The 14,628-nt window shown below is 42.6% G+C and overlaps 1 protein-coding gene across 2 annotated transcripts in view; it reads right to left on the bottom strand.

The window, feature by feature from the left end:
- Nucleotides 1-14,090, bottom strand: part of LOC139259702 (ras-related protein M-Ras) — a 51,755-nt gene extending 37,665 nt beyond the window's left edge. The window contains exons 1-2 of one of the 2 annotated variants that reach the window (XM_070875276.1): nt 13,992-14,090; nt 447-652 (exon numbers count right to left, since the gene is read on the bottom strand). In XM_070875276.1, the coding sequence (XP_070731377.1) occupies nt 447-639 (193 nt within the window). In that variant the 5' untranslated portion in view covers nt 640-652; nt 13,992-14,090. Of the gene's footprint in view, nt 1-446; nt 653-13,470; nt 13,954-13,991 lie in introns of those variants that run through there. The other variant, XM_070875275.1, reaches the window with a different exon arrangement.
- Between the last annotated feature and the right edge of the window lie 538 nt (nt 14,091-14,628).

The following is a 14,628-nucleotide window of genomic DNA, read 5'->3' as shown; positions in this document are numbered from 1 at the left end:
CATGACTGTTGACATAGCAAAAATGAATGGGAAATGTTGGTGTAGCAATATAAAGTGCTGAATATTCACCAAAAATTTCTGACAATAGGAATGTTTGTAGATAGAAAGTGCAAGCCCAAGACTAGATTTCTAACAGGAAGGGGGGTAACTGAAACTTTGGTGAGGGTGGAAAACTGCCATCTGTTACACAGCCTGCCCGGTGAAGAATGAGCCATCGATCAGATACCGCCACTTATCTGCCAAAGTTGAAAGTTACCTCCATATACATAACACATTAAAAAAAACTCCAGATATCAAGATATCTCCTTTTCGACAAAAAGCTTTTGCTGTCCATAACACTGTGCTCCACATCAATATCCTTTCTGTAACTTAGAAAACTGTGCTTATTAGATGGATAAATCTATAAGCCTTCTGATCAAACTGTAGCTGACATACAACTAACTTACCATCCAGAATGGCCCACTGCCCATCGATTTCTGTGTGTTTCAAGTAAGAGTCTTCAATCGTTGGGTCATAATCTGGCACAAAAATCTTCTGGAAGAACTGGATGGTGAGAGCACTTTTTCCAACACCCCCGTCCCCGACCACCACAAGTTTGTACGTGGGGAGATTATCACTTGGAACGGCACTTGTTGCCATGTCTTAATTCAACCTGTAAAAAAAGACAAAAAAACAGCATTAACCCCGTAACTGTTATTTACTTTTCTGAAGGGTTCAGACATGAGGAGACACAAAATGAAAAGTACGCACGCTAAAAGGAGGGAAGTCAGGTGGTACTTGTTTATCTAAACATTTTAAGATTCTCATCCTGGTTTTCAAATCGCTCCCTGGCCTCGGCACTCCCTATTTCTGTAACCTCCTCCAGTCCTTCAACCCACCGAGATCTCTGCACTCCTCTAGTCCTAACCTCTTGCGCATCCCCGGTTTTCAAATCGCTCCACCATTAGCAACCGTGCCTTCAGCTACTTCGATCCCAAGCTCTGAGAATTCGCTCCCTAAAACACTCTGCCTCGCTGCCGCCCAACTCCTCAAAATGTTACATTTTAATTCTGATGTTTCAATCATCCATGGCCTTTCTCTTCTTCATCTATAACTTTTTAAAAAATGTATGTGTCCACGGGATGTGGGCGTGCTGTCATGTCCAGAATTTATTGCCCAGCCCTGATTGCCCTTATTGGTGGTGAGCCAGCTTCTTGAACAGCTGCAGACCGTGATACTTCTCTGTCGCAGTTTGGTACAAGTGAGTGACTATTTCAGTGGGCAGTTAAGAGTCAACCACATTGCTGTGGGTCTGGAGTCACATATAGGCCAGACTGGGTAAGGGCGGCAGATTTCCTTCCCTAAAAAAGGACATTAGTGAACCACATGGGTTTTTACGACAATCCGATAGCTTCATGGTCACCATTATTGATACTAGCTTTTCTTTTTAAATTCCAGATTTATTTAGTTAACTGAATTTAAATTCCCCAGCTGTCGTGGTGGGATTTGAGCTCACGTCTCTGGATCATTAGTCCAGGGTTCTGGATTATTAGTCCAAAAACATTACCACGATGCTAACATTACCACTTCCTCCAGTGCTGCAACCATGTCCTCCCTCCCTGATCGCGCCGTCCAGCTCGCTCCGACTGCTTATTCATCTCCCTCCTTTAGCCCCACCATTGGCGGTCGTGCCTTCAGCTGCCTAGGCCCCAAGGCTCAGGAATTCCCTCCCTAAACCTCTATGCCTCTCCCCTTCTCCCCCTTCCCATCGCCCCCTCGCCCCCCCGACCTTTAAGACTCTCCCTAAAATCCACCTCTTTCATCAAGCCTTTGGCTAACCCTTCCCATTTCATGTTACAAGAAACTTCCATTGTGACACATCTGGGCCACAATATCAGACAAGTAGATATAGGGCAGTGGGAGCTAACACCCATAAAAGCAAGGTGCTTGGACTACTTAAGGGAGTGACTGATTCCATCGAACCAGGAGAAGGTATCCACAGCAGACCTGAATTCATAGCAGTTACCTTCTCCCGATTGCAATGTAAAGTATTCAGCTTTTGGAGACTGAAACATGGAGGAAAAATAAATACTTAACTTCCAAACTATGAAATTCTGTTTGCAAAGATTTCCACACACGAGAAAATATACCGAGTTACTGACATTAGGGAAATTTAGGTGTGATATTTGTGCCTGTGATTCAGACAGATTGAATATACACTTGGACATGTGGAGTCGTTTCATTTTTTTTTTTTTAAAAAGAGTTGCATACTTAAAGCAGGTCCCTTTTCAAAAGCCAAAATAAGTGATTGTTGCCGGTCATGAGTGACAATTGGCAGGATTGAATGTGCACTTTTGAAAACACTAAAGAATATGCAGTATTTGGGGGACGTGAGCCTCAAAAAGTGGTTCAGTGAGCAAACTTCTTTGGAATTGCTCAATACTATTAAACACCAACAACAACCACCCATCTACATTTTCAACATTTGGCATCAATCTAAAATTAATTATAAACAAACTTAAACAAAGCAGATTACTGTAGTACTTCAGAAACCACACAGTGTCACATTCATGGGCCGAGCAAAAATTGGCATTCAGACCAGCTTTTTACAGAGAAGCACTAGTATTACTGAGGAGTCTGAAGTACAGTAGACCACTTTAGTATAACAGTGGCTTTATGAGCGAAATAAAAATTGTGCTAGAGAAAGCTGTGTTATATTGTTTCTCTACCAACAAGGAAATCAATAAACAATGCATGTCCTAAACGCAGACCTGGTATATCAGCGCATGGGAGGAATTACTGTATTAAGAATCTACTTTTTAAAAACAAAGGGGGTGAAATTGTCCTGCACCCCGGTTGAGGGCGGTAACCTTCTGGGGCCAGGACTTTTAGCGCCCAGCGCAGAAATTGCACCCCCGCAACGGAACTGCCTTTACCGTCCCTCAAAGGAAGCGGAGCACAATCTCGCACACTCCACTTCCTTTGGGGGCAGTTACCGGGGCGTTGAAGGAAGCGCTACACAGATGCTCCGCGTAGCTCTGATGCGCTTCAACGCCCCTTCCCTTTGATTAAAGGGGAGGGCCACTGCACACTCTGCACGGCCTCTGATGACCAGCACTAAGCCACCAGGTCAGCGTGCGACTGGTCCTGCAGCCTGGCAGCCAAGACAGAGTGCCAGGCTGCACGATGGCAGCCCGGACCATACTAGTGCTGCCATCATTGAGCCGACCAGAGAGTCGGCCAACAAAAATAGATGGCAGCCCGGGGTGCTTGCGTCCTCCCCTTTAAGGAGCACCCAGAGAGCAGACATCCGCCAGCCTCATGGCCCGCAGGGCAATTTTCCTCACGAGATGTTAAGGGGTCGTCGCGTACGGCGATGATGGCATTGTCGGTTCTGCAACGGCCCGGGGGCACTAACTGTGCCAACGCCTTCGCAAACTCCTGGGCAATTTCCCGGGAGGCTGTAGTGCCGCCCCTCCCCAGGCGAAAAATGTCTTGCACCACCAGGAGATGCTAACGGGGCTATATAAAAAGGGGCAATTTTCCCCTCAAATTTTGATCACTTTTCAATCTTTACCAATTATTGCTTAGGTAACAGAGGTAGGCATGCAGCTACTGTGTACAAAGGATCCAAGTGGGCAATGGGAAGCTCCTTCGCAATAGGAAAAAATAATCTACTGCAGCATTTCTTCCGTGCCCTCTCTCCTAAAAAGGTGCTGACTGGAACCATATTGGGGTTCCATTGGGGTTGCCCCCCCCTCCAGTTCCTGGTTCTCCCAGTCACTGCTAATAGCTTTCACAAAGTGTCGAGTGCCAGTGAGGTCACATTGGGAAATGTCTTCATTTCCTTCCTCACTTTACAAGTTACTATTCCCTGCCTCATTAAATCGCTCACATGCAACGCACAACTCGTCGACTTGGCAGGAAGGTGACTGGCTCGTCAAGATCATTGCCAAGTCCACCCTAATGCAGCCACTGAGAGGTGTATAAATTAATACGCATTCCCTTCCCCCCACTGGATGGCCCAGCTGTGATTGGGAAATCGGAGAGCGTGGGAATTCAGCGAGTGAGAGGAGGTTGCTGGGAAGAAACTAAACTCCACCAAGCTAGGGTCACTTATTTCTGAAAGGTTTGAGAATGTATAATGGATGAAAGCCTGAGATATTCCTTTGCGTATAAAAGCAAAAGGACAAAGTTACATGGATTATAAGAACAACTTGTATTTATACTGCACCTTTAATGCAGTAAACTGTCTTTAGCCGCTTCGCAGGAGCGTTATAAAGCAAAATCTGACACCGATCCACATAAGGAGATATTAAGGTAGGTTTTAAGGAGCATCCTAAAGGAGGAAAGAGAGGTAGAGAGGCGGAGAGGCTTAGGGCTGGAGTTCCAGAGCTTGGGACCCAGGCAGCTGAATGGTGGAGTGATTAAAATCAGAGAAGCGCAAGAGGGCAGAATTATAGGAGCGCAGACATCTCAGGGGTTGTGGGGCTGGAGATTACAGAGATAGGGAGGGCCGAGGCCATGGTGAAATTTGAAAACAAAAGTGAGAATGTTAAAAATTGAGGCATTGCTTATCAATGCAGGTCAGCGAGCACAGGGGTGATGGGTGAAAAGGATTTGGTGCAAATTAGGGCATGATTTGGATGAGCAGAATTTTGGATGACTTCAAGTTTACGGAGGGTGGAATGTGGAAGGCCGGCCTGGAGTGCTTTGGAATAATCAAATCTAGAGATAACAAGGCATAGATGAGAAAAATAAATAAGGGTTGTGGTCTTCAAATATTTAGTGTTTACTCAAACCTACTATTCACCAATCCTGATTGTTCTCCATTCTGTGTATGACACCATTTCTTCATGTTCTAGAAGTCTGCTATATCAGCTTGCAACACAAGACTCTAATACACTTGTTTCCTAGTTAGCTTAGCTAATTTGATTCAATATAAAAATTGGTTATGTCTCATCACTCAACTTTGAAAATCTAGTACCAAAATATTCAGCAATTTATCCCAACATCTAGATATGTGATAAAATTAATACTCACTTAGAAAGGCATGGGTTAACAAAGGATAGTTAGCAGGGATTTGAAAAAGGCAGGTCACTGTTGACAGTTCTTGGAGGAGAGAATGATCAATTTATTCAAGAAGAAGAACAGTGTTTTGATAAAGGAAATGCAATTGGTGTTGTGCATATGAATTTTCAAAAGGTGTTTGGAAAGATACCATGCATAGAGGCTTGTTAATAAAATTGATATGTATGGTATTAAAGAAGATGTAGCAGCAGCAACAGGAATTTGGTTGAAGGACAGAGCGATGGTTACTGGATGTTTTCAGACAGAAGGGATGTGAACAGTGATGTCCCCTGCGCTTAATGTCAAACCTCTTTTTAAAAAAAAACTTGAATGTAGGGGACACAACATGAACATTTTCAACCAACGTAGAAATAAGGAATAAATGGAAAAAAATAATGTAGAAGAGCAGGGAGATTTAAAGCCCGATTTTAACCCAGCACTCCAGGGTTTGGGGTGGGGGGGGGGTAAAATGAGTACGGCTACAGCCTCTGCACTCCTGACATTTTAATTGCCGCGATTCTGACAGTGTGGAGGCCTCGTCACAGGCAGGTGCGGCCTAATTAAAGTGTCAAAGTTGTGGCCCAATGAGATAACCGGCGCCACGCCACGATTTTAACTTAAGAACAGCAGAATGGTCAACAAGGCAAGTATATATATTTTTATTTTTGTGAGGACTCCTTGTAGCATTTGTGCTCATCCCAGGCCCTGTAAGGAATTTTCAGGCCTCCTCAGCCCCGGCCTTCCCTCTCCCTTCCTCCTTTTGGAAACCCTCACTCCCAGCACTTAACTCGTGCGGTAGAATGTTCCCTTAGGACCCGACGCCATCGGCCGCCAGCTCTGACCATTGGTCCTGCTGCCTTTGGGTGGTAGACATCACAATCATATTTTAAAAAAGTGAGACCCGGGAGTTAAAGTGGCCCAGGTCTCATGCGGAGGAGTCCATGGAGGCCTCCCACTCTACCCGGCTCAAACCTGCCCCAGGTTAAAATCGGGGCGTTAGGGGATAGATAGATCGGTGAAAGTGAGAAGGCAAATTGCTAAAGCTGTAACAAAACTAGGTTTTATAAATAGAGGCACAGGGTACTATAGTAAAGATGGAATGCTAAAACTATACACATCATTGATTAGGCCACAGGTAGAAGATTATGTCCAGCTTTGAGCACCTTCTTTTTGGGTGTGATGATCCAAATAGAAGGTGCTCCTTTAAGAGGGATGTCAAGGCCTTGGAAAGGGTACAGAAGAGATTTACTAACATGATACCAGAGATGAGGGACTTTAGTTATGAAGAAAGACAAGAGAAACTGGTGCTCTTTTCACCAGAACAGCTGATATCAAAACCTCGCAATTCGGATAAGATAAAGGGGGAAATTTAAAAAAAATGATTTGGTCAGTCAGTAAGTAGAAAACATCAATTTAAGGTCACTAGAGAGACAAAGGGGGAGGATAGGAGAATTATTCTCCATGCAGAGAGTGGTTAGGGCCTAGAATGCAGGACATAGAATGCCCTACCATAAATAATAAGGGAAGCACAATCTTTAATAGCTTTTAAAAAGGAAGTGGGTAAACATGTAAAAAAAAGCTAAATTTAAAAGGATATGGGGAAAGGGCAAGGGGATATGACTAAGTGGAGAGCTCTTTCAGAGAGCCGGCATGGGTGTGATGATCCAAATAGCCCCATTCTGTGCTTCAATTGTATAAATTAAGGTGGAACGCATGTTAACATAGCTCCGTCTCTGTAGTCCTATCGTTAGAATTTAAGGAGAATTACTTTGAATTGCTAATTTATGAATTACAAGTGGAATTAATCAATCTAGATTTGACTGTTATGGAATCATAGAATGGTTACAGCACGGAAGGCCGCCGAGCCTGTGCCCTTAGGTGGGGAGTCCATCCTCCTCCCAGCCACTGTCCCAGGCTGAACCGGATTGTTGGCAATCTCGACATCCTATTTGATCCTTAGGTGAAGATTCCGACTCCATATCCTCTCCATTACCAAGACTGCCTACATCCAATTCATAACATAGCTCGTCTCTACCCCTATCTCAGCCCATTACTACTAAATCTTCCCCTTTGCCTTAGAAGACTTGGATTTATATAGCGCCTTTCACGACCACCGGATGTCTCAAAAGCATTTTACAGCCAATGAAGTACTTTTGGAGTGTAATTACTGTTGGAATGTGGGAAACACGGCAGCCAATTTGCACACAGCAAGCTCCCACAAACAGCAATATGATAACAAAACAACAGATTATTTGGTCATGTTGATTGAGAGATAAATATTGGCCAGGACACTGGTGTTAACTTCCCTGTTCTTCAAAATAGTGCCATGGGATCTTTTACGCCACTTGAGAGAGCAGACGGCGCCTCGGTTTAACGTCTCATCCAAAAGGCAGCACTTCCGACAGTGCAGCACTCCCTCAGCACTGCACTGGAGTGTCAGCCTAGATTTCTTTGTGCTCAAGTCCATGGAATGGGAGTTGAACCCACAACCTTCTGACTCAGAGACGAGAGTGCTACCCACTGAGCCACACCTCCAGATTCTATTACTCCAACAATCTCCTGGGTGATCTCCCATCCGTTATAAACTTCCAACTCATCCAAAAGCTGAATCCCATTCTGCCCTGTCCGTGCTGATCCACTTTGGCTTCTAGTCCCCACTGCCTCAGAATTTAACATGCTCATGTTTAAATCCCTGCATGGTCTCACTCCTCTTTATCTCCATCTCCTGGTTCAGTGCTACAAGCCTCTCCTTCCTAAACTCTCTGTTCGTCCGACACCAACCTCTTGTGCATTAGCCCCACCCCATCATTTTGTGCTTCTGCGTGCTCCACTCTCTGGAAATCCGTCACCTCCTTTATGACCCTTATTAAAACCCACCTAATCTCGGTGTCCCTTTTGTCCTTATGCCTCTGATACGCCTTGGGACATTTCTTCTACATTAAAAAGAGGGACTATATAAATGCAAACTGTTGTTCTTGTTGCTCCACTGAATGACGTAACTAGGTATTAAGAAATGGGGGTCAATAATTAACTCCTCAATTCACTGCACACAATTTCTCCCTATGCGGTCATGGAAATGGACTAATCAGACACCATGCATCCCCAACAGGAAAGGATACAAATGTATAACATTTTTGGGATACTTAACAAACATCATTATACGAGTTCAGCCGTGGCTCAGTGGGTAGCACCCTCGCCTTGGAGTCAGAACGTTGTGGTTTTAAAGTCCCACTCCACAGATTTGAGCACATAAATCTAGGCTGACACTCCCAGGGCAGTGCTGAGGGAGTACTGCACTGTCGGCGGTGCCACCTTTCAGACGAGACCGAGGACCAGTCTACTCTCTCAGGTGAGATTCCACGGCACTATTTCAAACAAGAACTGGGGAGTTATTCCTGGTCAATATTTATCCCTCAAACAACAGAACAAAAAACAGATTATCTGGTCATTATCACATTGCTGTTTGTGGGAGCTTGCTGTGCGCAAATTGGCTACCGTGGTTCCCACATTATAACAGTAACGACACTTCAAAAGTACTTCATTTGGTGTAAAGCGCTTTGTGGGACATCCTGAGGTTGTGAAAGCCACTATCTAAATACAAGTCTTTCTTTTTTATAGACTTGATCCTGTACAAAGATTGAAAGGCCACTCAAAAACTGGACCAAGTACACTAACAAAATTTCTCTTCCTTCATGTACAAACTTCAACTTTGATGGCTAGGCAGCTGGATATCTTATACAATGGTGCATTAGGCCCATGACTCATTATACCAATCGTTTTTTTAATAAAATGAAAATAGCTCTTCACTCGATGTGATGCATCTCATGGGACCAGTGAGAATCTCAGTGACATCATTACAATGACACATGCTCAACCAGCGTCAGGCATTGCTTCAGCTCCTTTGAAAAGAAATACAACATTGTAAAATGTGTAGGTGGAAAAAGCCCGTTATACATCAAGAGTGCTTATTTGGACACAATACTTGCAATGAGTTATGCAATCAAGCCCACTGTTATAAAATACAGCCAGTGATCATCTGTCTGTAATGTGTTGAAAGGATGGAATTTAGATTGGTGTTTTGAAAGATAAGGTGTTTATCCATAAAACCAGCACATCAGCTAATTTGACCAGTTTGGAAGTTTTGTGCAATGCTGCTGCTTTTCTCAGCGGTGTTGTTTAATATCAAGACACCCTCATTAAAGAAGAGACAGTTGAGGAACATGATTGACTCCATGCCAGTACTTCAGGTAACAGCCTGAAATAGCACACTACCAGAAAGGCAAATATCCAATATAATTTTCCAGGATTCCAAAATATTCCAGGAACACAGTACCCATGCACATCAGAACCAACTTCAGGTACTTCAACTTGCATTTATATAGCGCCTTAAACATAAAAACACAAGAAATGGGAGCAGGAGCAGGCCATTTGGCTCCTCGAGCCTGCTCCACCTTAAATATATTCAATGACCCAGCCTCCGCAGCTCTCTGGGACAGAGAATTCCAAAGATTCATGACCCTCCAACGTAGTAAAGATTTCCCAAGGTACTTTACAAGACAGTTATCAGACAAAATTCTGATACCAAGCCAAAGAAAGAGATATTTGGACAGGTGACCAAAGGTTTGGTTGGAAAAAAAGGTACTTTTTAAAATAAGCGACTTAAGGAGGAGAGAGGGGTAGAGAGGCGGAGACGTTTGCATTTAGAATCTAGAATCCAGTCCACCAGATTCACTCTTACTTTGTTTCTCTTGTCAGCAACAGCCCTATAAAATAGCGCTGATTTAAAAAAGGCACACCCTCACAACAATTAGTGGACGTGACATTAGGATGACTCTGGGAAGAATTATGCAATGGTGGCAATTGGTCTACTGTTGTTATGGGGAACTGGCGGAATAGCTGCATTCAGTATTCAGGCATCGAGAGCAAAATGGGTTCAATCCAAAAATGGAAGCCATCATTTTCTATGGTTTCATAATCACTTAAGTTTCCTGTTTTGTGCAGAAGCCAGCAGAGTATACGAGGCCATAGAGGAGATCTGGACAACAACAAAAAAATCCTAGGCTGACTACAGAGATTCCCAAGAATGTCCCATGATCACTAAAGCGGTGAAGATATGTCTTGATGTTCTGTGCAAAACCTTACAAGCAGCCAGACAGAAGGCTTTGCAAAAAAAAAAAATCACTAGTTTCAGTCATCTTTTTAAATTTTGGTTTGCCTATTTATGTTTAACGAGAATAAATTCTTGCACATATGATTGCATCTCCTGACTGCTCTCTACAACTTATGATGTCTCAGTACATTAACAAAAAAGGTTGCTTCAACAATCATAAAGCCAATCCAATTTTAACTGGGATTAACTTCAATTTTATGTCAAAGGGAGGAATTTAAGTCACCTGGACTGCACATTCCCTTTCCTCCTCTGCAAACAACATTCTTGGTTGGTTTACTATTGAATTATTTGACTTCACACAATTCAAGATGGGCAGTATCAGTATTGAATTCACTAGTCTTTCAAAATGCATTTTACAATCCATGTTAAGTCAGAACTTGCAGGCAGTACTTTAACCCAGAGAAACACAGTGGACACTGGAATTCGTTCAATATATTGTTTCTTGCTTAACAATGTGACTATTATTTTTTTTTCTGTACTATTGTTTCATTATATTAAGCCTTTGTACATATACACTACTGTATGCTTTAGCTCTCAATGACTCAACACTCTGTCGTAGCTTTGAACAGTGAAATCCGACACTGGTCAAGCAAAAACAACTTGTGTAAAGAAACAGCTGAGGATGGTCTCAACAGCCTTGACGCTTCGTTCCATGTCTGATATGATTCACAGCACCATGTTTAAAGAGAATTTCTTACAACTGTTAAAAAAAATCTAAGAAAGACACAGAAAGGTTGTCATGGAGAGTAAGGAAAGCACAATGACCCAAAATGACCTTACAAGCTACTGAAAAAGCAGCTTTAAACCTATCCTGTAGGCAAAAGTAACAACTCCCTCCCCCAACTTCCTTACAACAATTCTCGGAAAAAGACAGCTTCCTGCTCTCTTCCACATAAAAACTGAATGTCAATGATCTCACACTCATCCCGAGATCAGAATTTTTATTTCTTCAAAAAATAAAATGCTACGCTGTTAATGATCAGAAACCCAAGTTTGAAGAGATGTCTCAAAGCCGCAACGCCCTTCAACTAGTTCGGCCTGATTTCGGAAATACAAGGCCAGCCAACCACTGATTTCTATCTGCAGTCAAATCCAAACCCACGTAATAGATACATGCAAGCCTAGTATAAGAAAACTTTTGACAGAAAACAGAATTATTATAAATAGATACCCAGCATTAAAGTGGTTCCTGATTTAAAATCGGTTCTGGTATGGCTAGTCCTATTGCATTGAAGTTTGGTGGTACGTGAATATTTTTTTTTCTGTGTCTTGGCCTATTGCATGGGAAAAGGCCATTGCACTGTGCATAGGTTAGTTTAGAAGAACAGCAGTTATATTGTTTATGTAAAATTTAACAGGCCAACTTAATCACATAATCAGGGTCCACGATGACAGATTGTAAACACTAATCCTAATACACATTGCAACTCTTTAGTAATGCTTAATTTAAGGTACTGAAATGCTGCAATATATTTAAGCAAAAATTATACATTTAAAAATTCTACTTTTCCTTTTCTATTTTGAAACAAAGGATAACAAAGCCGGTATGGTCTGATTGAGAATATGCATTAACTTTTACATGACAAGTTACACAAAATGGAATAAATAATAATGTACTAAACTTTAAATACCTCAAAATGACTGCTAAAAATTCATCAGCAAAACAAGAATCAAGTTGTCCAACTGTTCAAAGGCAGTCGAACATGGCATACTGCTGTTTTAAGCGTCGGTTAACTATCATGTTAGCAGAGCTAAGCTCAATCAAATATTCAATTGATATAACTGTTCTCTGACCTAATTTAGAGCAGGACTAATTCCTCTTGATTGAAATTAACCCAGTTGTTGGACCGCTGCCTCTCTCACCTACACTATATTTGCCATAGAGAATGAGAAGCTTGAATTAAATGATAACTCCATAAGTGAATTACAAGACCATATCTAATTGAGGGGTCCGGACCATCATTATTAAGCCTGAACTGCTTAGCTCAATTATCTGAACCCCAGGATTGTCTGGGGTTCAGATAATCGAACTAAGCTGTTCAGGCTTAATAATCAGAACCACTGCCTTGCAACTCATTTTTACATTATCCACATTTGCAATGCACATCAAGTAGTGCTGTTTCGGTTTATAGTTCTTCCTACTGTGGCAGTTCCATTTCTTAGACAGGTCCACCCCCCAAGAATTTAAGAGAGGTGGTAATAGGGGATTACCAATGTAATGAGGCAAGATCTGAAAGAATATCAGGTCATTTGACAGGATCTTCTTCAGAATTAGTTCTTCATTTTCCAGAGTGACAGCCACCATGTGATAAATACATAGAACATCCAAATTCCTTTAAAAGTCAACCTGCTTTTAAATGTTGGTGTAAGGTCACTTTCCTGGTGTAAATTTTAAATGGCTCTTTTCAACTTCAAGGTGAACCAGCCAATGATCTTGGTGTTCTCTAGTTTATTTACTGATAAAGGGAGGGGGTCCTGGTAAGCAGGCAACTGCAATAAAGTTTAATAAAAGAAAGGAAAAACACTCAATTGAATATTCACAACAATGTAAAGTTTTTTTAAAAATGCACTTGTTTTGTGTATTTTACCAGAAGCCTAAAAAGAGGCCCGAGTAAATTGATACTGCAATGATCAGAAACTGAAGTTCAACTCCATCCATAAACCAGCTATCCTCTCACATTTGGCTGAATTTCACTGAACAACAAGCATAAATCGGCCTGCAGTTGCTTCAGCACCTTTAAGTGCTCTCCCTGTATGTATGTATTACACATCAGAGTTAGAGAAGATAGGAGACACAAGCAATGCAAAACATCCCGAAATCAAAATTAACTCAAACACAACACTTACATTTCCCAAGTAAAAGAAAAAAAGTTTCAGACCCTTGAAATGTATCATTTTGATTAAATAAAACGTTACATTAAGACAGGTCTACAGTCAAATACAGCGTGGGCACTGATCTGTGAGAAACCCTATTTCAAATTGTATAAATGTCTCGAATTATTACAATCATTACACAATGTGTGTGGATTGCAATTGGGAACAGATTCCCAGCTATGGAAGGAGAGGCAGGTTATTGAGTGAAAGATTGTTACTTTGGAAATGAAATAGCATAGAGAGAGAGGAGGGGGGGGGGGATTAGAAAGACAAGCGAATGGAAACTGAAGAATGTTTTTTTAAATGGTTTAAATCCAACAAAATCGCCACACTCGGGGCTGAAATGAACAAGACCTGGCTCTTGCCCAGTAACTTACCCCCAAGCCGCCGCCGCTGCCTCTCTCTCTCTTTCTCTCTACACGGGTCTGGCCAACATGTCAAGACTGTAGCAAAGCCCCCCTGGGCTGAATCTCTGCCATCCACACACACACACACAGCTCCAAAGCGATCTGCTTTTTCTCCCTCTTTAAAAAAAATGCAGGCGCTGCAAACCTCCCTTTAATCATAAAATAAACCCTCCCCCCCTCCTCCTGATCACTGCACAAACCTGCCCCGGCTTCACACTCTAATCCATTGCTTTATATTGCAACAGCTGATGCTTAAAAATAGCAGCGCAGGATAAGGGGGGCAGTAACCCTTCCATCAAGGGGCTCCCTTGCAGCTTTTAAACCGGGATTCAGGCTGCAGCAGACGATTGGGAAGTCGAACAACCGCCCCCCTTCTCTCTCTCTCTCTCTCTGCCTTCACGTTACTGAATAGTGTTCTCTCTCTCTCTCTCTCTCTCTCTCCACCGCCCTGGCTGCCTGACTGAATCTTTCTGCTGACACCACAGACTCACACTGAAAAATGGACTGCTCCAGAGCGCAGTCAGGTGGGCACACAGAGCTGCTTGGGGTGTGCCACAATGATTCTTTCGCAGGAGCGTGCTGCCTAGGAGTTTCCTCTTTCTCTCTTCCTTTCTTTCCCCATTCTTATTATTTTTAAATACAGAGTGAACGATCATTGCACGGAACCCACAACAGTTGCTGCAACTTTATGAAGTCCCACGTACGTAAGCGTTGTTGCTAGTTCCTGGTTATTTTCTCACATGTATTGTGTGTGTGTGTGATCTAACTAAAACTGGTCACACACATACACCCAAGACTTCATAGCCCCAGCAGATAGTAATTCGCTCTGCCTCGACTGCAGCGAAATCCATCCCCCACAAATGAAATAATACTGTTCTAATAGAGTGCTGCATCAACCTTGGGGGTGGGGGAGGGGGTACGACAGGATGCACTGAACAAATCACATTTGAAAAAACAGAAAGACTTGCATTTGTATAGCACCTTTCACAACCTCAGGAAGTCCCAACCCGCTTTGCAGCCACTGAAGTACTTTTTTTGAAGTGCAGTTACTGTTGTAATGTAGGAAACACAGCAACCAATTTGCATACAGCAAGCTCCCACAGCTGATAAGACTGTGGCTCAGTGGGT

Source organism: Pristiophorus japonicus, chromosome 3 (assembly GCF_044704955.1).
Source record: "Pristiophorus japonicus isolate sPriJap1 chromosome 3, sPriJap1.hap1, whole genome shotgun sequence".
Lineage (NCBI taxonomy): Eukaryota > Metazoa > Chordata > Chondrichthyes > Pristiophoridae > Pristiophorus > Pristiophorus japonicus.
This window is presented reverse-complemented; position numbering and strand designations above follow the sequence as displayed.